We start from the raw sequence: 16,549 nt of genomic DNA, 5'->3' as shown, positions 1-16,549 counted from the left end.
TGCTGGGGGAAATGGATGTCACGGTGACGGGGAGGTGCTGGGGTGTCACGGTGTTGGGGAGGTGCTGGGGGGAATGGTGGGGGTCATGGTGACGGGGAGGTGCTGGGGTGTCACGGTGACGGGGAGGTGCTGGGGGGAATGGTGGGGGTCATGGTGTCGGGGAAGTGCTGGGGGAATGGTGGGGGTCACGGTGACAGGGAGATGCTGGTTTGTTATGGTGACGGGAAGGTGCTGGGGTGTCACGGTGATGGGGAGGTGCTGGGGGAATGGTAGGGGTCACGGTGACAGGGAGATGCTGGGTTGTTATGGTGACGGGAAGGTGCTGGGGTGTCATGGTGACTGGGAGGTGCTGGGGTGTCATGGTGACGCGGAGGTGCTGGGGGGAATGGTGGGGGTCACGGTGACGGGGAGGTGCTGGGGTGTCATGGTGACGGGGAGGTGCTGGGGTGTCATGGTGACGTGGAGGTGCTGGGGGAATGGTAGGGGTCAGGGTGACGTGGAGGTGCTGGTGTGTTATGGTGACGGGAAGGTGCTGGGGTGTCATGATGACGGGAAGGTGCTGGGGGGAATGGTAGAGATCACGGTGTCGGGGAGGTGCTGGGGGAATGTTAGGGTCACGGTGATGGGGAGGTGCTGGGGAAATGGTAGGGGTCACGGTGATGGGCAGGTGCTGGGGGAATGGTGGGGGTCACAGTGTCGAGGAGGTGCTGGAGGAATGGTGGGGGTCACGGTGACGGAGAGGTGCTGGGGTGTCACGGTGACGGAGAGGTGCTGGAGGAATGGTGGGCTGGGGCGTCACGGAGACGGAGGGTTGCTGGGGGAGGGGGAGGGTCACAGACGGGCTTTGGCTAAGAGGTTTCTGGGAGGGGGAGCTGTGAGCGGGTTCGTGCCGCCTCTGATTCCACCCTCTTTGCATCTCCCCACAGCCTAGCGGGGACGTGTACATGAAGACCCTGTTCAGCTCGGCTCTCCTCTCTGTAAACAGTTCCCGCCACATCAGCCAGAAGGGAAAACTCAGCCTCAAGGCGGAGGTAATGAACGTGCACAGCCTGATCCCAAGATCTGGGCATGGCGAGGCTGTGAGAATGTTCAAGAATCAGTCCCACCTGTCTCTGCTACATTCCACAAAAAATCCCCCCACAAATCACTCATTAAAACATTCCCGCCCCTTCCTATTCACTCCCACCGTCCGCGGACACAATAGGACGCGCCCCTTCCCATTTACTCCCAACGGGATCTTACACCTTTCCGTCTCTCCCGACTTCTGCACTCCGAATACATCCCAGTCCACTCCCAGAGTCCAAATTCCCAATGGGACCCCACCCTTCTGGTCCTCTCCCACCTTACACACTCCTATTGGGATGCACAGCTTCCTATTCACTCCCATCGTCCGCGCTCCCAGCAGGACCCCGCACTTCCACATTCACTCATTCACTCCGCCCCTTCACGTTGATCTCTACCGCCTGCTCACAATTGGGGTTTGTGTAACTCCTCACGCAGGGACAGACGGATGTGCTGGTCGACCCAAAGAGCGAAAAGATGCTGTTAGCCATCGGCTGCGCGTGTGGACTGTTACTCCTCATCATTGTCATCCTCATCCTCTGGAAGGTTAGGGCGCTACATCTCCGGGATGGAGGGAAGGACGGCGAGGGAGCGCTGCTGGCGGTGGGGACGGGGGGTGTGGGGGGGGGACAGCGAGAAAGGAGAGTTGCGCTGGGAGCGTCAAGCTGAGAGGGAGCACTGCCGGGATGTAACTGTGAAGGAGAGAATGGCGCAGAAAGGAGTGAGTGTGGGAGGGGTGATAAAGGGCAAGAAGGGATGAGCTGGGAGGCGGATTGAGGAGGTGATGGAGCAAAAAGGAAAGCTAGGAATGAGAGAATGGAGGGGCGGCAGAAGGGAGAAAGGTCCGCCGGCGGGAATGTTTGGGCGGAGGGACCCCTTATTGGACGGCTGCTTTGGAGATGGGCGGTGATTGGCCGCGCTCCCTCTGGGTTAGATCCTCACTCCCTGACTCCAGCCCTTCTCCCTGGTTCCCAGTGCGGATTCTTCAAGCGGTCTTTCCCGGAGAGTTATGACGGCGGGTTGCAAGCAGCCGAGAATCAGAAAATGATAGGGATGGATGGGAAGGCAGACGCCTCAGCAATGGCCAATGACGACGAGGGACCGGCGAACGGCAGCTCTCCATCGCCCAATGACAAGACGACACCGCCAATGATAACGCGACTTTGACCGATGCAGAAGCCTTCCCATCTCCTTGATCCCCTTCCCATGCCCGTCTCCCTCTCCCTGTTAATCCCTGCAATACTCCTGCATCGTTATACCCTTTTCCCCTTGCCCACTCCTCAGTTCCGTGTCTCCCCACCCCCCGTCTCTTTCTCCCTTACTGCACCCACACAATGGACTGAGGTCATATTGTCTTCGATCCAGAATCTCAGCCATTTCGCTTGAAGGGTGAGGGATGAGAGGGGTTGGGCTGTGCTGTCGGGCCACAGTGAGAGAACGAACAGCAAGATAGAGCGACTAAGAGTTTACTTGTCTGGAAGTTGGAGAAAGGAGAGGAGGAAAGGAATAGAGGGAAGAAGAAATGGGGGAGGAGTGGAGGGAGATGCAGGAGAGGTGTGGGGTGGAAGGGTAAGAATGGAGAAAATGGGGAGGGTGATAGTGGGTGGGAAGGAACAGGGTGAGAGGAGGGGAGAGGCAAGGAAGGAATGGGAGGACGGGTGTGGAGTGGAAAAGAAGGAGCAGAAGAGGAGGCAGCGAAGATGTGTGGAGGAGGCAGAGAAATGGATGAGGGGGTGAGAGGGTGGGACGTGAGTGGGTGGGTGGAGGAGAGAAGAAGGGAAGAGTGGGGAAGGAAAGGAGAAGGGGAGGGAATGAAAGTGGGAAAAAAGAAGGAAGATGAAGAGATGTTGGGACAGAAAAGTGTCGCGAATCCTGTGACAAGTTGGAAAGGACCAGCAGAAATGGAACACACCTGGAGTCTGGTTTTCCATAAATTAAGACTATATTCATGACTACTACGAATTAATATCATTAAAACCGGATAATACGATACAAGTTATAAACTATTATATCTATCTATCTATCTATCTATCTATCTATCTATCTATCTATCTATCTATCTATCTATCTATCTCCGTAAATGTGTGTGGATACAAAGATAATACTCCCGGAGGTAGATATCAATCTTACGGTGTCAGGTAAGTTTAAGCAGTTCAGTTCACTTTGTGTTGCGTCGAGGTGAATTGATGAAGAGAGAGAGAGTTAATTGAGTTGATGTTTAAGTTGGCAGCTTTAGTTGTTCTTGCTTCTGAAGTCTTTAGAGTCACTTCGTGTGAACCCCACATAGACACAGATGGACAGAGCCCCTTCTAGGGAACGGTCTACTAACCAACGGCACGGGTTCACCACCAGCAGACCCCCACAGGCAAGCTCTTACCCGCACTGGTAATCACGGGTGGAAATTAATCAGTCCGTGGCCTCCACCCTCGTGGTGGTCTTAAACTCCACCAGTGGTTTCTTGGGTGGCTTCCGCAATTCCTCTGCCGTTATCAGACCAAAAGCCCCAACTTTTTATATTCCATTCGAAATTCCAGCCGTCCGTTAGCTCAACCGCTGTGAGCTGTTACCATGGTGATTTCCCAGCTCGTGTCTCAGCTGGCGACGTACTCTCTCTCTCAAGGTCGCAATTAAAAGTGTTATCAAAAGCAAGTCAGAGTCCTCTCTCTCTTTTAATGGCCTCCTTATTCATTAGACTGCTGAATTTTCTAGCAGTTTCTCACCTGCCTTCATCCTTTTGGGAAAATTTTGATCCTTAAGCAATAACCATATAACCATATAACAATCACAGCACGGAAACAGGCCATTTTGGCCCTCCTAGTCTGTACCGAACACTTAATCTCACCTAGTCCCACCTACCCGCACTCAGCCCATAACCCTCCACTCCTTTCCTGTCCATATACCTGTCCAATTTTACCTTAAATGACACAACTGAACTGGCCTCTACTACTTCTACAGGAAGCTCATTCCACACAGCTATCACTCTTTGAGTAAAGAAATACCCCCTCGTGTTTCCCTTAAACTTCTGCCCCCTAACTCTCAAATCATGTCCTCTAGTTTGAATCTCCCCTACTCTCAATGGAAACAGCCTGTTCACGTCAATTCTATCTATCCCTCTCAAAATTTTAAATACCTCGATCAAATCCCCCCTCAACCTTCTACGCTCCAATGAATAGAGACCTAACTTGTTCAACCTTTCTCTGTAACTTAATTGCTGAAACCCAGGTAACATCCTAGTAAATCGTCTCTGCACTCTCTCTAATTTATTGATATCTTTCCTATAATTCGGTGACCAGAACTGCACACAATATTCCAAATTTGGCCTTACCAATGCCTTGTACAACTTTAGCATTACATCCCAACTTCTGTACTCAATGCTTTGATTTATAAAGGCCAGCGTTCCAAAAGCCCTCTTCACCACCCTATCTACATGAGACTCCACTTTCAGGGAACTATGCACAGTTATTCCTAGATCTCGCTGTTCCTCTGCATTCCTCAATGCCCTACCATTTACTCTGTATGTTCTATTTGGATTATTCCTGCCAAAATGTAGAACCTCACACTTCTCAGCATTAAACTCCATCTGCCAACGTTCAGCCCATTCTTCGAACCGGCATAAATCTCCCTGCAAGCTTTCAAAATCCACCTCATTATCCACAACACCTCCTACCTTAGTATCATCGGCATACTTACTAATCCAATTTACCACCCCATCATCCAGATCATTTATGTATATTACAAACAACATTGGGCCCAAAACAGATCCCTGAGGCACCCCGCTAGTCACCGGCCTCCATCCCGATAAACAATTATCCACCACTACTCTCTGGCATCTCCCATCTAGCCACTGTTGAATCCATTTTATTACTCCAGCATTAATACCTAACGACTGATCCTTCTTAACTAACCTTCCATGTGGAACTTTGTCAAAGGCTTTGCTGAAGTCCATATAGACTACATCCACTGCCTTACCCTCGTCAACATTCCTCGTAACTTCTTCAAAAAATTCAATAAGGTTTGTCAAACATGACCTTCCACGCACAAATCCATGCTGGCTACTTCTAATCAGATCCCGTCTATCCAGATAATTATAAATACTATCTCTAAGAATACTTTCCATTAATTTACCCACCACTGATGTCAAACTGACAGGTCTATAATTGCTAGGCTTCCTTCTAGAACCCTTTTTAAACAATGGAACCACATGAGCAATACACCAATCCTCCGGCACAATCCCCGTTTCTAATGACATCTTAAAGATCTCCGTCAGAGCTCCTGCTATTTCTACACAAACTTCCCTCAAGGTCCTGGGGAATATCCTGTCAGGACTCGGAGATTTATCCACTTCTAAATTTCTTAAAAGCGCCAGTACCTCCACCTCTTTAATTGTCATAGGTTCCATAACTTCCTTACTTGTTTCCCACACCTTACACAATTCAATATCCTTCTCCTTAGTGAATACCGAAGAGAAGAAATCATTCAAAATCTCTCCCATCTCCTTCGGTTCCACACATAGCTGACCAGTCTGATTCTCTAAGGGGCCAATTTTATCCCTCACTATCCTCTTGCTTTTAATATAACTGTAGAAACCTTTCGGATTTACTTTCACCTTATTTGCCAAACCAACCTTGTATCTTCTTTTAGCTTTTCTAATCTCTTTCTTAAGATTCCTTTTACATTCTTTATATTCCTCGAGCAATTCCTTTACTCCATGCTGCCTATATCTATTGTAGACATCCCTCTTTTTCTGAACCAAATCTCTAATATCCCTTGAAAACCATGGTGCTCTCAAACCTTTAACCTTTCCTTTCACCCTAACAGGAACATAAAGATTCAGTACCCTCATAATTTCACCCTTAAATGACCTCTATTTCTCTATTACATCCTTCCCATAAAACAACTTGACCCAATCCACTCTCTCTAAATCCCTTCGCATCCCCTCAAAGTTAGCCTTTCTCCAATCAAAAATATCAACTCTAGGTCTGGACCTTCTCCATAATTATATTGAAGCTAATGCTATTGTGATCACTGGACCCGAAGTGCTCCCCAACACATACATCTGTCAGCTGACCTATCGCATTCCCTAACAGGAGATCCAACACTGCCCCATCTCTAGTCGGTACTTCTATGTATTGTTGCAAAAAACTATCCTGCACACATTTCACAAACTCTAAACCATCCAGCCCTTTTACAGAATGAGCTTCCCAGTCTACGTGTGGAAAATTAAAATCTCCCACAATTACCACCTTGTGTTTACTACAAATATCTGCTATCTCCTTACACATTTGCTCTTCCAACTTACGCGCCCCATTAGGTGGCCTATAATACACTCCTATCAGTGTTACTGCACCTTTCCCATTCTTCAATTCCACCCAAATTGCCTCCCTAGAGGAGCTCTCTAATCTACCCTTCCAAAGCACCGCCATAAGATTTTCTCGGACAAGCAATGCAACACCTCCTCCTCTGGCCCCTCCTACTCTATCACACCTGAAGCAACTAAATCCAGGACTATTTAGTTGCCAATCACACCCTTCCTGCAACCATGTTTCACTAATAGCTACAACATCATAATTCCAGGTATCAATCCACGCTTTAAGCTCATCCACCTTTCTTACAATGCTCCTAGCATTAAAATAGATACATTTAAGATACTTAAAACATTTAATATTTTGCTGACTCACAGATTCTACCCACCAAGCACCACATTTCACTTCACAAAGTGTACATTCAGCACTTGCACATTTCATCAGCATTTTTTAACAGCGGGATAGGCAATCCGCAATGATATTGCCCACACCCCTTAAGTGTCTTATCTCGATATCAATCTGCTGTAAACACAGGCTCCAGTTTAATAAATGACAATTTCAATCTTTAATCTTGTCTAAAAACACTAAATGGTTGTGGTCAGTGTAGACCTGTAACGGCTTTTGTGCGGCACTGATGTAAACCTCGAAATGTTGTAATGCAAAAATGAGGGACAGCAATTTTTTTTCTATTGTTGAGTAAATTTTCTGGTGCACATTAAACTTTTTGGAAAAGTATGCCACCGGATATTCAATGCCATCATCTCCCCTCTGTAATAGCACCGCCCCTGCAGCTTCATCGCTAGCGTCCGTCGCTAGGAGAACGGCTTAGTTAAGTCCGGTGCCTTTAGCACTGGATGGTGACACAAGATACCCTTTAACCGTTCGAACGTCTTTTGACAACGCCCATCCCACACAAATCGTTTACATTTTCTCAACAGTTTTGTCCGTGGAAGGGCAATATCCACAAAGTTCTTGCAAAATTTTCGATAATACCCCACCATACCTAAATACCTTCTGAAGGCTCTCTTACCCGTTGAAATGGGTACATCAGCGATAGCCTGAACATTACCTTTTACAGGAGCCAGTTGAGCCTGGCTCACCACGTAAGCAAGATATGTGACCCTGGCGTGACCACACTCACTCTTGGCAAGGTTCACTGTTAGATTAGCTTTAGAGAGCCGGTCAAATAATTTCTCTACTGTTACAATGTGTTCCTCCCATGTGTCGTTCCATACTACTAATCGTCAATATATGCCCCAGTATACTTCAAGCCTTGAATCACAGACTTTCTCTCACGTTAGAATGTCCCAGGGGCATTTTTCATCCCGAAAGGCATCACATTATACTCGTACAACCCCAATCGGGTGACGAATGCCGATATCCCTCGAGCCCTATCGTTTAAGGGAACGCACCAGTACCCTTTTAGCAGGTCAATTTTTGTTAGGTACTTAGCCCTATCGATGCAGTCATCTATTCTGGGAATAGGGTAAGCATCTGTTTTGGTTATTGCGTTGACCTTTCTATAATCTGTGCAAAATCTTATTGTCCCATCGGGCTTGGGAACTATCACGCAGAGGTGGATGGCCTGATAATACCATTGGCCAATGTATATTCGATTTCCTGTTCCACTATTTTACTACGTTCTGCATTCATCCTGTAGGGGTACTATTTCACTGGATCAGCCTGCCCCACAATGACATCATGTGCAGCTATACTGCACTGCCTCGGTGTATCTGGGAATACATCGGAATGTTTGCCAATTAGCTCCTTTATCTGTTGTTGTTGCTTCAGTTCAGGGTGGTTAAATTTACTGTCTATGTTCTCCAAAACACTAGCATTCTGAAGTATAGCTGAAACAAGACACTGCTCATTACACTCCCCCGTTAACTCTGGGCTAGTCTTTACAGCTGGGTCTTGTTTGGTCGTGACCCCAGCTGATACGGATTGAGTCAAAATAAGGTTTGATTAGGTTCACATGCACTAATTGAGTGGCCTTCCTTCTACCAGGTGTCCTGATCACGTAGTTCAGCTCATCAATTTTCCTCATTATTCTGTAAGGTCCACTATGTTGAGCCTGGAGAGGGTGATTCTCCAAGGGAAACAAAACGAAAACCTTATCCCCAACCTCATAGCTTCACTCCCTCGCCAGTCTGTCATACCAGCGCTTCATATCAGCCTGAGAGTCGTAGAGATTTTGTTTCGCAAGGTCACAAGCCCTGCTCAGCCTGTCTCGAAACTCTAAGGCATAATCCAATACCCCAATTTGCACTTACTTCTGAGACCATTGCTCTCTCAGTAAGGTCAAGGGTCCTCGAGGGCTATGACTGAACACGAGCTCAAACGGACTGAACCCCAACGATTCCTGGATCGAATCTCCTATTGCAAATAGGAGTAAAGGTATATTCTCATCCCAATGTTTTTCATTTTCCATACAGCACGTTTTAATCATGGTTTTGAGGGTAGAGTGAAGTCTCTCTATCTCTCCCTGGGATTGGGGATGGTATGCCCTGGACAAAATTGGTTTCGCTCCCAGTTACGTAACTATCTGTTGAAATACACCCGATGTAAAATTGCTGCCCTGATCCGATTGTATCTCCTTGGGTAGACCCATTAACGTGAAGAATTTAATAAGTGCCTTCACCACTGTTTTAGCCTTTAGGTTCCTGAGGGGTATTGCTTCTGTGAACCTGGAGACAGCACACATAACGGTACCAAGTATTGGTGGCCACCTGCAGTCTCTGGCAGTGGGCCAACACAATCCACAGTGACCCTGGAGAAAGGTTCACCAGAAGCTGGTATGGGCCAAGTGGCGCCTTTGGGATGGTCTGATTCGGTTTCCCTACCACTTGACATGTGTGACAGGTTTTACAAATAACCGCCACATCCTTTCTTATACCCGGCCAATGAAATTCTTTCATAATCTTGTGCCCTGTCTTTCTAACTCCAAGGTGTCCCCCTAAAGGCATTGTATGAGCCATCTTTAAAATTTCTGTACGGTAACCCTTCAGAACCACCACTTGGTGCACCGCGGTCCACTCCTCATCGGCAGGTACTGTCGATGGTCTCCACTTCCTCATTAATACCCCGTCCTTCAGATAGTAACCCACTGACTCCCTCTGAATTTCATCCTTAGAAAGAGCTGTCTCTTTTAAAACTGCAATCTCAGGATCCCTATCCTGCTCTGCCATAAGCTTCCGCCTGGACAATGACAACCCCCCCCCCCCCCACCTTATCCGTCTCACTACCTGAGTCCTGGTGCAACACGGACGGTAGAAAAGTTTCAGTTAAGTCAGTAGGATCCGTACCCCTGTCTTTGCTATCGCGGGCACCTGACCCCTCCCGTCCAGATCGATTCACTTCTGCAGCCTTCATTGTCATGCTTTTTGTGACCGCGCATGCGGGATAAAGTTCACTGTCTGCGCTTGTCTCACTAACAGCAGGCCGGCTTGTTAGCTGTAACCCTGGGTATACATCTTTGCTTGCCAGGACATTGCCCAACAATCTCTATCGGTATCAAACAGCTATCGTTATCCCTATCCCTATCCCGACTGGTCCAGACACTAAGTCACATTTCAAAATTATTTTTTGCAAAGGCACGACCTCTGTTCCCTTGCCAATACCTTCCAGAATATTCACTTGGTCTGTTTTTGTCTCGTCACCAAATTCAAAGACATCACTTAATATCAGTGACTGAAAGGCTCCAGCATCGCGCCAGATTCCCACTGGAACTAGGGGCGACCCCTCCTTCACAGACACAAAACCCTTGATAATAAACCATTCAATCCCTTCTTGAACTCGGCCAGAGCCCCGCATTAGGGTTAGGGTTACTTTGTGTGGTCTCAGCCGCCGGCCCACACGCGTCGTTTTCACCCTTCTCCTTTCCCATTTCTTTCTTCCGAATAAGACAGTTGGACGCCACATTGCCAGGCTTCCTGCAGTAGTAACAGGTAAAACTGGAAAACTTATCTTTGGTCGGTTTCCCCTCCTCTTGACCTCTGTCACTAGCTCCTGCCTTGTTTCCTGTGTTACTCGACGGATTATCCCAGTAACTCTTCTGGTAACCCTTGCTCGGGAAAAACTAAATCTTGTGAGTCAGGGCAAACTCATCCGCTAACCTAGCGGCTGTGGAAAGAGTCTCAACCTCTTTCTCTTCTAAGTATATCCGTATCTCACTAGGGACACACTCTTTAGGTACCTCGATCAGCATTAGCTGTCTCACTTTGTGGTAGTCCTCGTCTTCCTCTCTCGAGGCACACCACCGATCAAAGGACTTCTCCTTTTCACGGGCAAACTCTATATATGTCTGGTTCCCAGACTTCCTCAAACCCCGAAAATTCTGTCGTGCGCTTCTGCCACCATTTCATAGACATTAAGCACAGCCTCATTCACAGCATCATAATTAGTCGACACAGTCACAGACAAGGCGGAATATACTTGCAGCACCTTCCCTTTTAACACATTTGCAGCAACAGTGCCCAGTCCTCCCTCGACCACTTCCTGTCCTGAGCCACCTTCTCAAAATGTAGGAAGTACCTATCAACGTCTCCTTCAGCCAACGGAGCTGCCAACTTAATTTCCTGACTGTCATTAATTGATACACGCCTCTCGCCACCACGGCCTGACACTTGACCCTCTTGACGCCGCATCTCCTTCTCAAGCTCCCTCTGCCTCTGCAGCCTCCATTCTTAATTGTTCAAGTCGTAACAGGATCTCCCCATCACCTATCGGAAACTCCTGTAGCGACTCAAATAACTCTTTCCCAACACAATATTCAGCTATTTTCCTCCGAATTCCTGCCTTTGTCATACTCCTCTGTATTCCAGAAAGTTTCCATTTTTTAGCAGTGTCACATGGAACCTCCTTTCTGGCTCTCCTCAAAAACAGGGGAGTAGGGTTCTCTAAAATTCAATAGCCTCCATTTCTGCTGTTTTCCACACACAGATTAATAACAAGGGATTTCCCCAATCAAGGCATGTCCCCATAATTTCGAAAATCGGCTCCAACTAAATTTGTTCAGATCCCGGACGTAAGCCCCAATTTTCCCGTCCCCCCTCCCCCTGCCCCATCCTTCCCCTCTCCCCTCCCCCCACCCTTCCCCTCACCCCTCCCCCTCCCCCATCCTTCCCCTCACCCCTCCCCCTCCCCGTCCTTCCCCTCACCCCTCCCCCATCCTTCCCCTCACCCCTCCCCCTCCACATACTTCCCCACACCCCTCCCCCATCCTTCCCCTCACCCCTCCCCCTCCCCCTCCCCATCCTTCCCCTCACCCCTCCCCCTCCCCCATCCTTCCCCTTCCCCTCCCCCTCCCCATCCCTCCTCTTACCCCTCCCCCTCCACCATCCTTCCCCTCACCCCTCCCCTCCCCCATCCTTCCCCTCACCCCTCCCCCTCCCCGTCCTTCCCCTCACCCCTCCCCCTCCCCCTCCCCATCCTTCCCCTCACCCCTCCCCCTCCCCCATCCTTCCCCTTCCCCCTCCCCCTCCCCATCCCTCCTCTTACCCCTCCCCCTCCCCCCACCCTTCCCCTCACCCCTCCCCCTCCCCCATCCTTCCCCTCACCCCTCCCCCTCCCCGTCCTTCCCCTCACCCCTCCCCCATCCTTCCCCTCACCCCTCCCCCTCCACATACTTCCCCACACCCCTCCCCCATCCTTCCCCTCACCCCTCCCCCTCCCCCTCCCCATCCTTCCCCTCACCCCTCCCCCTCCCCCATCCTTCCCCTTCCCCCTCCCCCTCCCCATCCCTCCTCTTACCCCTCCCCCTCCACCATCCTTCCCCTCACCCCTCCCCTCCCCCATCCTTCCCCTAACCCCTCCCCTCCCCCATCCTTCCCCTCACCCCTCCCCTCCCCATCCCCTCACCCCTCCCCCTCCGCCATCCTTCCCCTCACCCCTCCCCCTCTCCATCCTTCCCCTCACCCTTCCCCCTCCCCATCCCCTTTCCCCTTTCCCCCTCCCCATCCTTCCCCTTACCCCTCCCCCTCCCCATCCCTCCCCTTACCCCTCCCCCTCCCCCATCCTTCCCCTCACCCTCCCCTCACCCCTCCCCCTCCCCATCCCCCACCTCTCCCCCTCCCATCCCCTCACCCCTCCCCCTCCGCCATCCTTCCCCTCACCCCTCCCCCTCCCCATCCTACCCCTCCCCCTCCCCAACCTTCCCCTCACCCCTCCCCCTCCCCATCCTTCCCCTCACCCCTCCCCCTCCCCATCCTTCCCCTCAACCCTCCCCCTCCCCAACCTTCCCCTTCCCCTTTCCCCCCTACCCTTCAATCCTCACCCCTCTAACCCCTCCTCCCCTCCTCCTCTCTCTCTGTTTCCCACTCTGTCATTTCTTCCTTCACCCCACTGACGGGATGTTTACACCCGACAGGGACGCCCCCTCGGATACAGCGGGACTCAGTCAATCTCGGCGTGTTGGAGACTCACAGGGGGGACAGCCGACCCATCCCCTTCAGCTTTCTCAGCACCAGCGTTGCCATTCAGGTGAGGGGGGGGAGGGTGGGGGAAGGCAAGGATGGGATATGAGGGAGGGATAGGGTTGGATGCGAGGAGGGAGGGGGCTGACGGGATGGGGAGAAGGCGCGATGGGTGGAGTGTAGTAATGGCGAAGAGGGAGGGGGAACAGGAAGGGGAGATGAGGAGGGAGAGAGGGTGGAGGGGATGAGGAGAGATTGGAGTGGGTCAAGGAAGGAGGGGGTTGATAAGGGAGAAGAGGTTAGGTGGGGGGGATGACGAGGGAGAGAGTGGAGTGGGTGGTCAGGTGATGGAGAGAGGGGAGTGGGTGGGATGAGGAGAGAGGTGGAGTGTGTGGGTGAGGAGAGAGGGTGAGCAGGTGTGAAGGTGGGAGATGGGGATGAGGAGGGGAGAGGCAGAGTGGGTGGGGGTGAGAGAGAGTGGGGGATTGGGTGGGGGGATTGAAGAGGGACGGTCAGAGAGTTGTACTCAATAACTCTCTCTCTCTCCCCACCGTTCTCCAGCCAGATGAGCAGCTACCCTGTTACCTCACCCACACAGGTCCTGAGGCCGAGCGCCTCGTCAGAGAGAATCTTCACCTGAACCCTCACGTCCAGGAGACCACCCGTGGACCCCGGTAATCAGAGCAGACCCTCCCCCCACCCCCAGCGCCTCTTCGCCACACACCCTCTTGTCCTCACCACTCGGCCTCTCTCTCCCCGTCCCCCAATGTGGCATTTCACCCCCCAACACACTTTCCACACCCACTTTGTGTGTGTTTGTGAGTGACAGTGTGTTTGAGTGTGTGTCGCTCTGTGTGTGTTTGTGACTGTGTGGGTCTGTGTGTGTGTGTGACCCTGACTCTGTGTGTGTTTGTGTTTGTGTGTCGGTCTCTGTGTGTGAGTGACTGCATGAGAGTGTTTTTGTCTGTGACAGTGTATATGTGTGTCAGTCTGTGTACCTGTGTGAGTGACAGTGTGTTTCTGTGTGTGTCAGTCTCTGTGTGACTGACTCTGTGTGTTTGTGAAATAAGCTATTCCGCATCACCCTTCGACTTCCCAGTCCTTTACCCCCTACTCTTCCTTCCTGTATTCCCCCATCCCCTCAGCCCTCTTCCTCTGTTGCCCCCTCCCTAACCCTCTCTCCGTTCCTTACTCTCTACTCACCCCCACCCCAGGTACTGTCCCTTCCTGGAGGCCAAGGTTCTCCGCTTCTCCGGCCGCTCCCACCAGGTGTGGCTGGAGCCTGAAGGCCTGTGCTCGGACGTCCTGTACCCCCAGGGTCTTTCCACCACCCTCCCCCCCGAACTGCAGCAGCAGCTGGTCAGCTCCATCCCCGGCCTGCAGACGGCCAAAATCCTGCAGCCTGGTGAGTGAGGCCTGCGGGGCAGACGGACAGAGGGGCAGGTTCAAGAGGGGATGAAGCAGAGGGTCAGAAGGGCAGAAGAGGGGAGGGACAGGAAAGACGGGGAGGCGGGCGGGAGGAAGGAAGTGGGAGAATAGTAGAGCAAGCAGGGAGAGAAAGCAAAGGAGGAGAAGTGAGGAGAGACGGAGGGGGAAGGACGAGGATGGGGATGATGAAGGTTGTGGAGATGTTGGTAGGGAGGGTGGAAGGGAAAGAAAGAAGAAGTTTGCGGGAGAGTGGGAAGGGAGGGGAGAGGGGAAGAGGACAGTGAAGAATTGGGAGGTAGGAGTGAGGGGAAGAGAGAAGGAGGTGCCAGTAGAGAGGATGGAGGGGAGAGGAGGTGGGGTAGAGCTCATCAGTTCATTTTACTTTCCCCTTCTTCCCCCTTTCCCTGCCCTCTCTACAATCCCCCCTCCAACCCACTCTTCTCCCACACCCCCCTTGCAACCCCTTTCAAACCCCATTCCTCTCCATCCACCTCCTCCGCCTCTACCCGATTCACACCCTTTCCTCTTCCCCCCACACACTCCCCACTCTTCCCCCCTTCTCTGTCATCCCCCCAGGGTACGGGGTACAGTATGACTATGTGGACCCCCGACAGTTGACCCCCCTGGTTGGAGACCCGGATGGTACAGGGTCTCTTCCTGGCGGGACAGATTAATGGGACCACTGGCTACGAGGAGGCAGCTGCTCAGGTAATCTAACAACCCCCTCCACCGCCCCCCCGGTGTCCCCTCTTTGGGCGGGTTCTTGTCCCTCAGCCCTTACCACTCAGACTGAACAGTTACGCTTGGCGGACACTCCCTCCCTTCCCCAACTCCCTCACAGGCGGTGGGATTGGATTCTACAACACGTGGGTGTGAGCAGAGAGCCAATCACTGGGGAACCTGGCGGTGAGGCGGCAGATGCTGGCGTTAGCGGTGGGGAACGTGGATGCAGAATTTACCGATGCACCAGTTCACAGCTCTCTCCATCTCTCACTTTTCCCCACCTCCTCTCTACCCCTCCCTTCATCTGCTCCTGCCTTCCCCTCTCCCCCATTCCTTCCCACTTTCTGTCCCCCCCCCCATCTCCCCCCAAACTCCAGGGACTGATCGCAGGCATTAACGCCGCCCTCCGTGGGCGGGGGTCTAGCCCGTTCGTAGTGGGACGCACCGAGGGGTACGTCGGGGTGCTGATCGACGACCTGTCCTCACTGGGCACCACCGAACCCTACCGCATGTTCAGTGGGCGGGTGGAGTTCCGGCTGGGGCTGAGGCCAGACAACGCGGACCAGAGGCTGACCGCCAGGGGGTAGGGACGGACCGAGGGAAGGGCGAGGGATGACGGAGGGAGTGGGAGTGGGGGGAGGATGGAGGGATAGACGGTGTGAGTAGATGGTGGGGAGGGGGTAAGATGATGAAAATGAATAGGGATGGTCGAAGATGGGAGAAAGGGAGAGGAAATAGTGATGAGGGCATGGGGAGGGGGAAGGGAAGAGTGGAGGGTGTTGGAGGGGGAGAGAGGTAGCAGGATGTGGAATGGGGCGTGGGAGGGTTAGTGAAGGGTCTGTGGTGTTTGGGGGATCCTTTCCTTGTCATTATCCATTCTCTGAGGTTCCCCGATTCATTCCCTCTGTCACTGGCTCCAAACCATCTTTGGACAACCCCTTCGACTCTAAACCTTCCAATGCACACACAGCGGTCTGTGTGTCACCCCTCCCGGCTCTGCCAACTGTATACCCCCACCCCCCGATTCTGCCATCTGTATACCCCACCCCTCTCGACCTGCCCCCCATATACCCCACCCCTCACTCTGCCCCTCTGTATACCCCACCCCCGACTCTGCCACCGGTATACCCCACCCTCGACTCTGCCACCTGTATACCCCACCCCCCGATTCTGCCATCTGTATACCCCACCCCTCCCGACTGCCCCTCTTTATATCTTGTCTCTGATCCCCCTTTCCTCCCCACTCCGCCTCTGACTCCACTCCATCCGAGGTTCGCACAGCAGGTCTGCGTGTCCCTCCCTTACTGGCCGCGTCCCTGTGCCCCTCCAGCACAGTCACTGGCTCTGCCTCCTCTGACCGATTCTGTTGCCCCAGGTTACGCCGAGGCAGGCTGCGTGTCCTGGAAGCGGCAGCAGGAGGCCCAGCGTGTCAGTCAGGCCCTCGAGCATGGATTGGCCACCCTCAAGTCCGTCTGTTACTCAGGCACCCAATGGCTACGCCTCCTGCCGGACACAAAGGTCAGCCCAGAGCGCAGTGACCGGCCCAGGTCAGTGGGACGCAGGCAACGTTTCCTATAATTATTTTCGCCGCTGAACAGACCAACCATTGCTCTGAGCCAG

The 16,549-nt window shown here is 52.2% G+C and overlaps 1 protein-coding gene and 1 pseudogene across 5 annotated transcripts in view; both read left to right on the top strand.

Annotated features, from left to right (window-relative positions):
* The window catches only part of LOC132382871 (integrin alpha-M-like), a 40,807-nt gene extending 38,427 nt beyond the window's left edge, over nucleotides 1-2,380 (top strand). For all 5 annotated transcript variants that reach the window (XM_059953357.1, XM_059953353.1, XM_059953356.1 and 2 more), the window contains 3 exons: nucleotides 927-1,031; nucleotides 1,501-1,608; nucleotides 2,038-2,380. In XM_059953357.1, coding sequence (XP_059809340.1) covers nucleotides 927-1,031; nucleotides 1,501-1,608; nucleotides 2,038-2,229 — 405 coding nt within the window. In that variant the 3' untranslated portion in view covers nucleotides 2,230-2,380. The remainder of the gene's footprint in view (nucleotides 1-926; nucleotides 1,032-1,500; nucleotides 1,609-2,037) is intronic.
* A 382-nt stretch (nucleotides 2,381-2,762) lies between these two features.
* Nucleotides 2,763-16,549, top strand: part of LOC132382717 (protein MTO1 homolog, mitochondrial-like) — a 15,539-nt pseudogene continuing 1,752 nt past the window's right edge.

Source organism: Hypanus sabinus, chromosome 29 (genome assembly GCF_030144855.1).
Source record: "Hypanus sabinus isolate sHypSab1 chromosome 29, sHypSab1.hap1, whole genome shotgun sequence".
Taxonomy (NCBI): domain Eukaryota; kingdom Metazoa; phylum Chordata; class Chondrichthyes; order Myliobatiformes; family Dasyatidae; genus Hypanus; species Hypanus sabinus.
The sequence above is the reverse complement of the archived record's forward strand: the minus strand, read 5'-3'. Positions and strand labels throughout refer to the sequence as shown.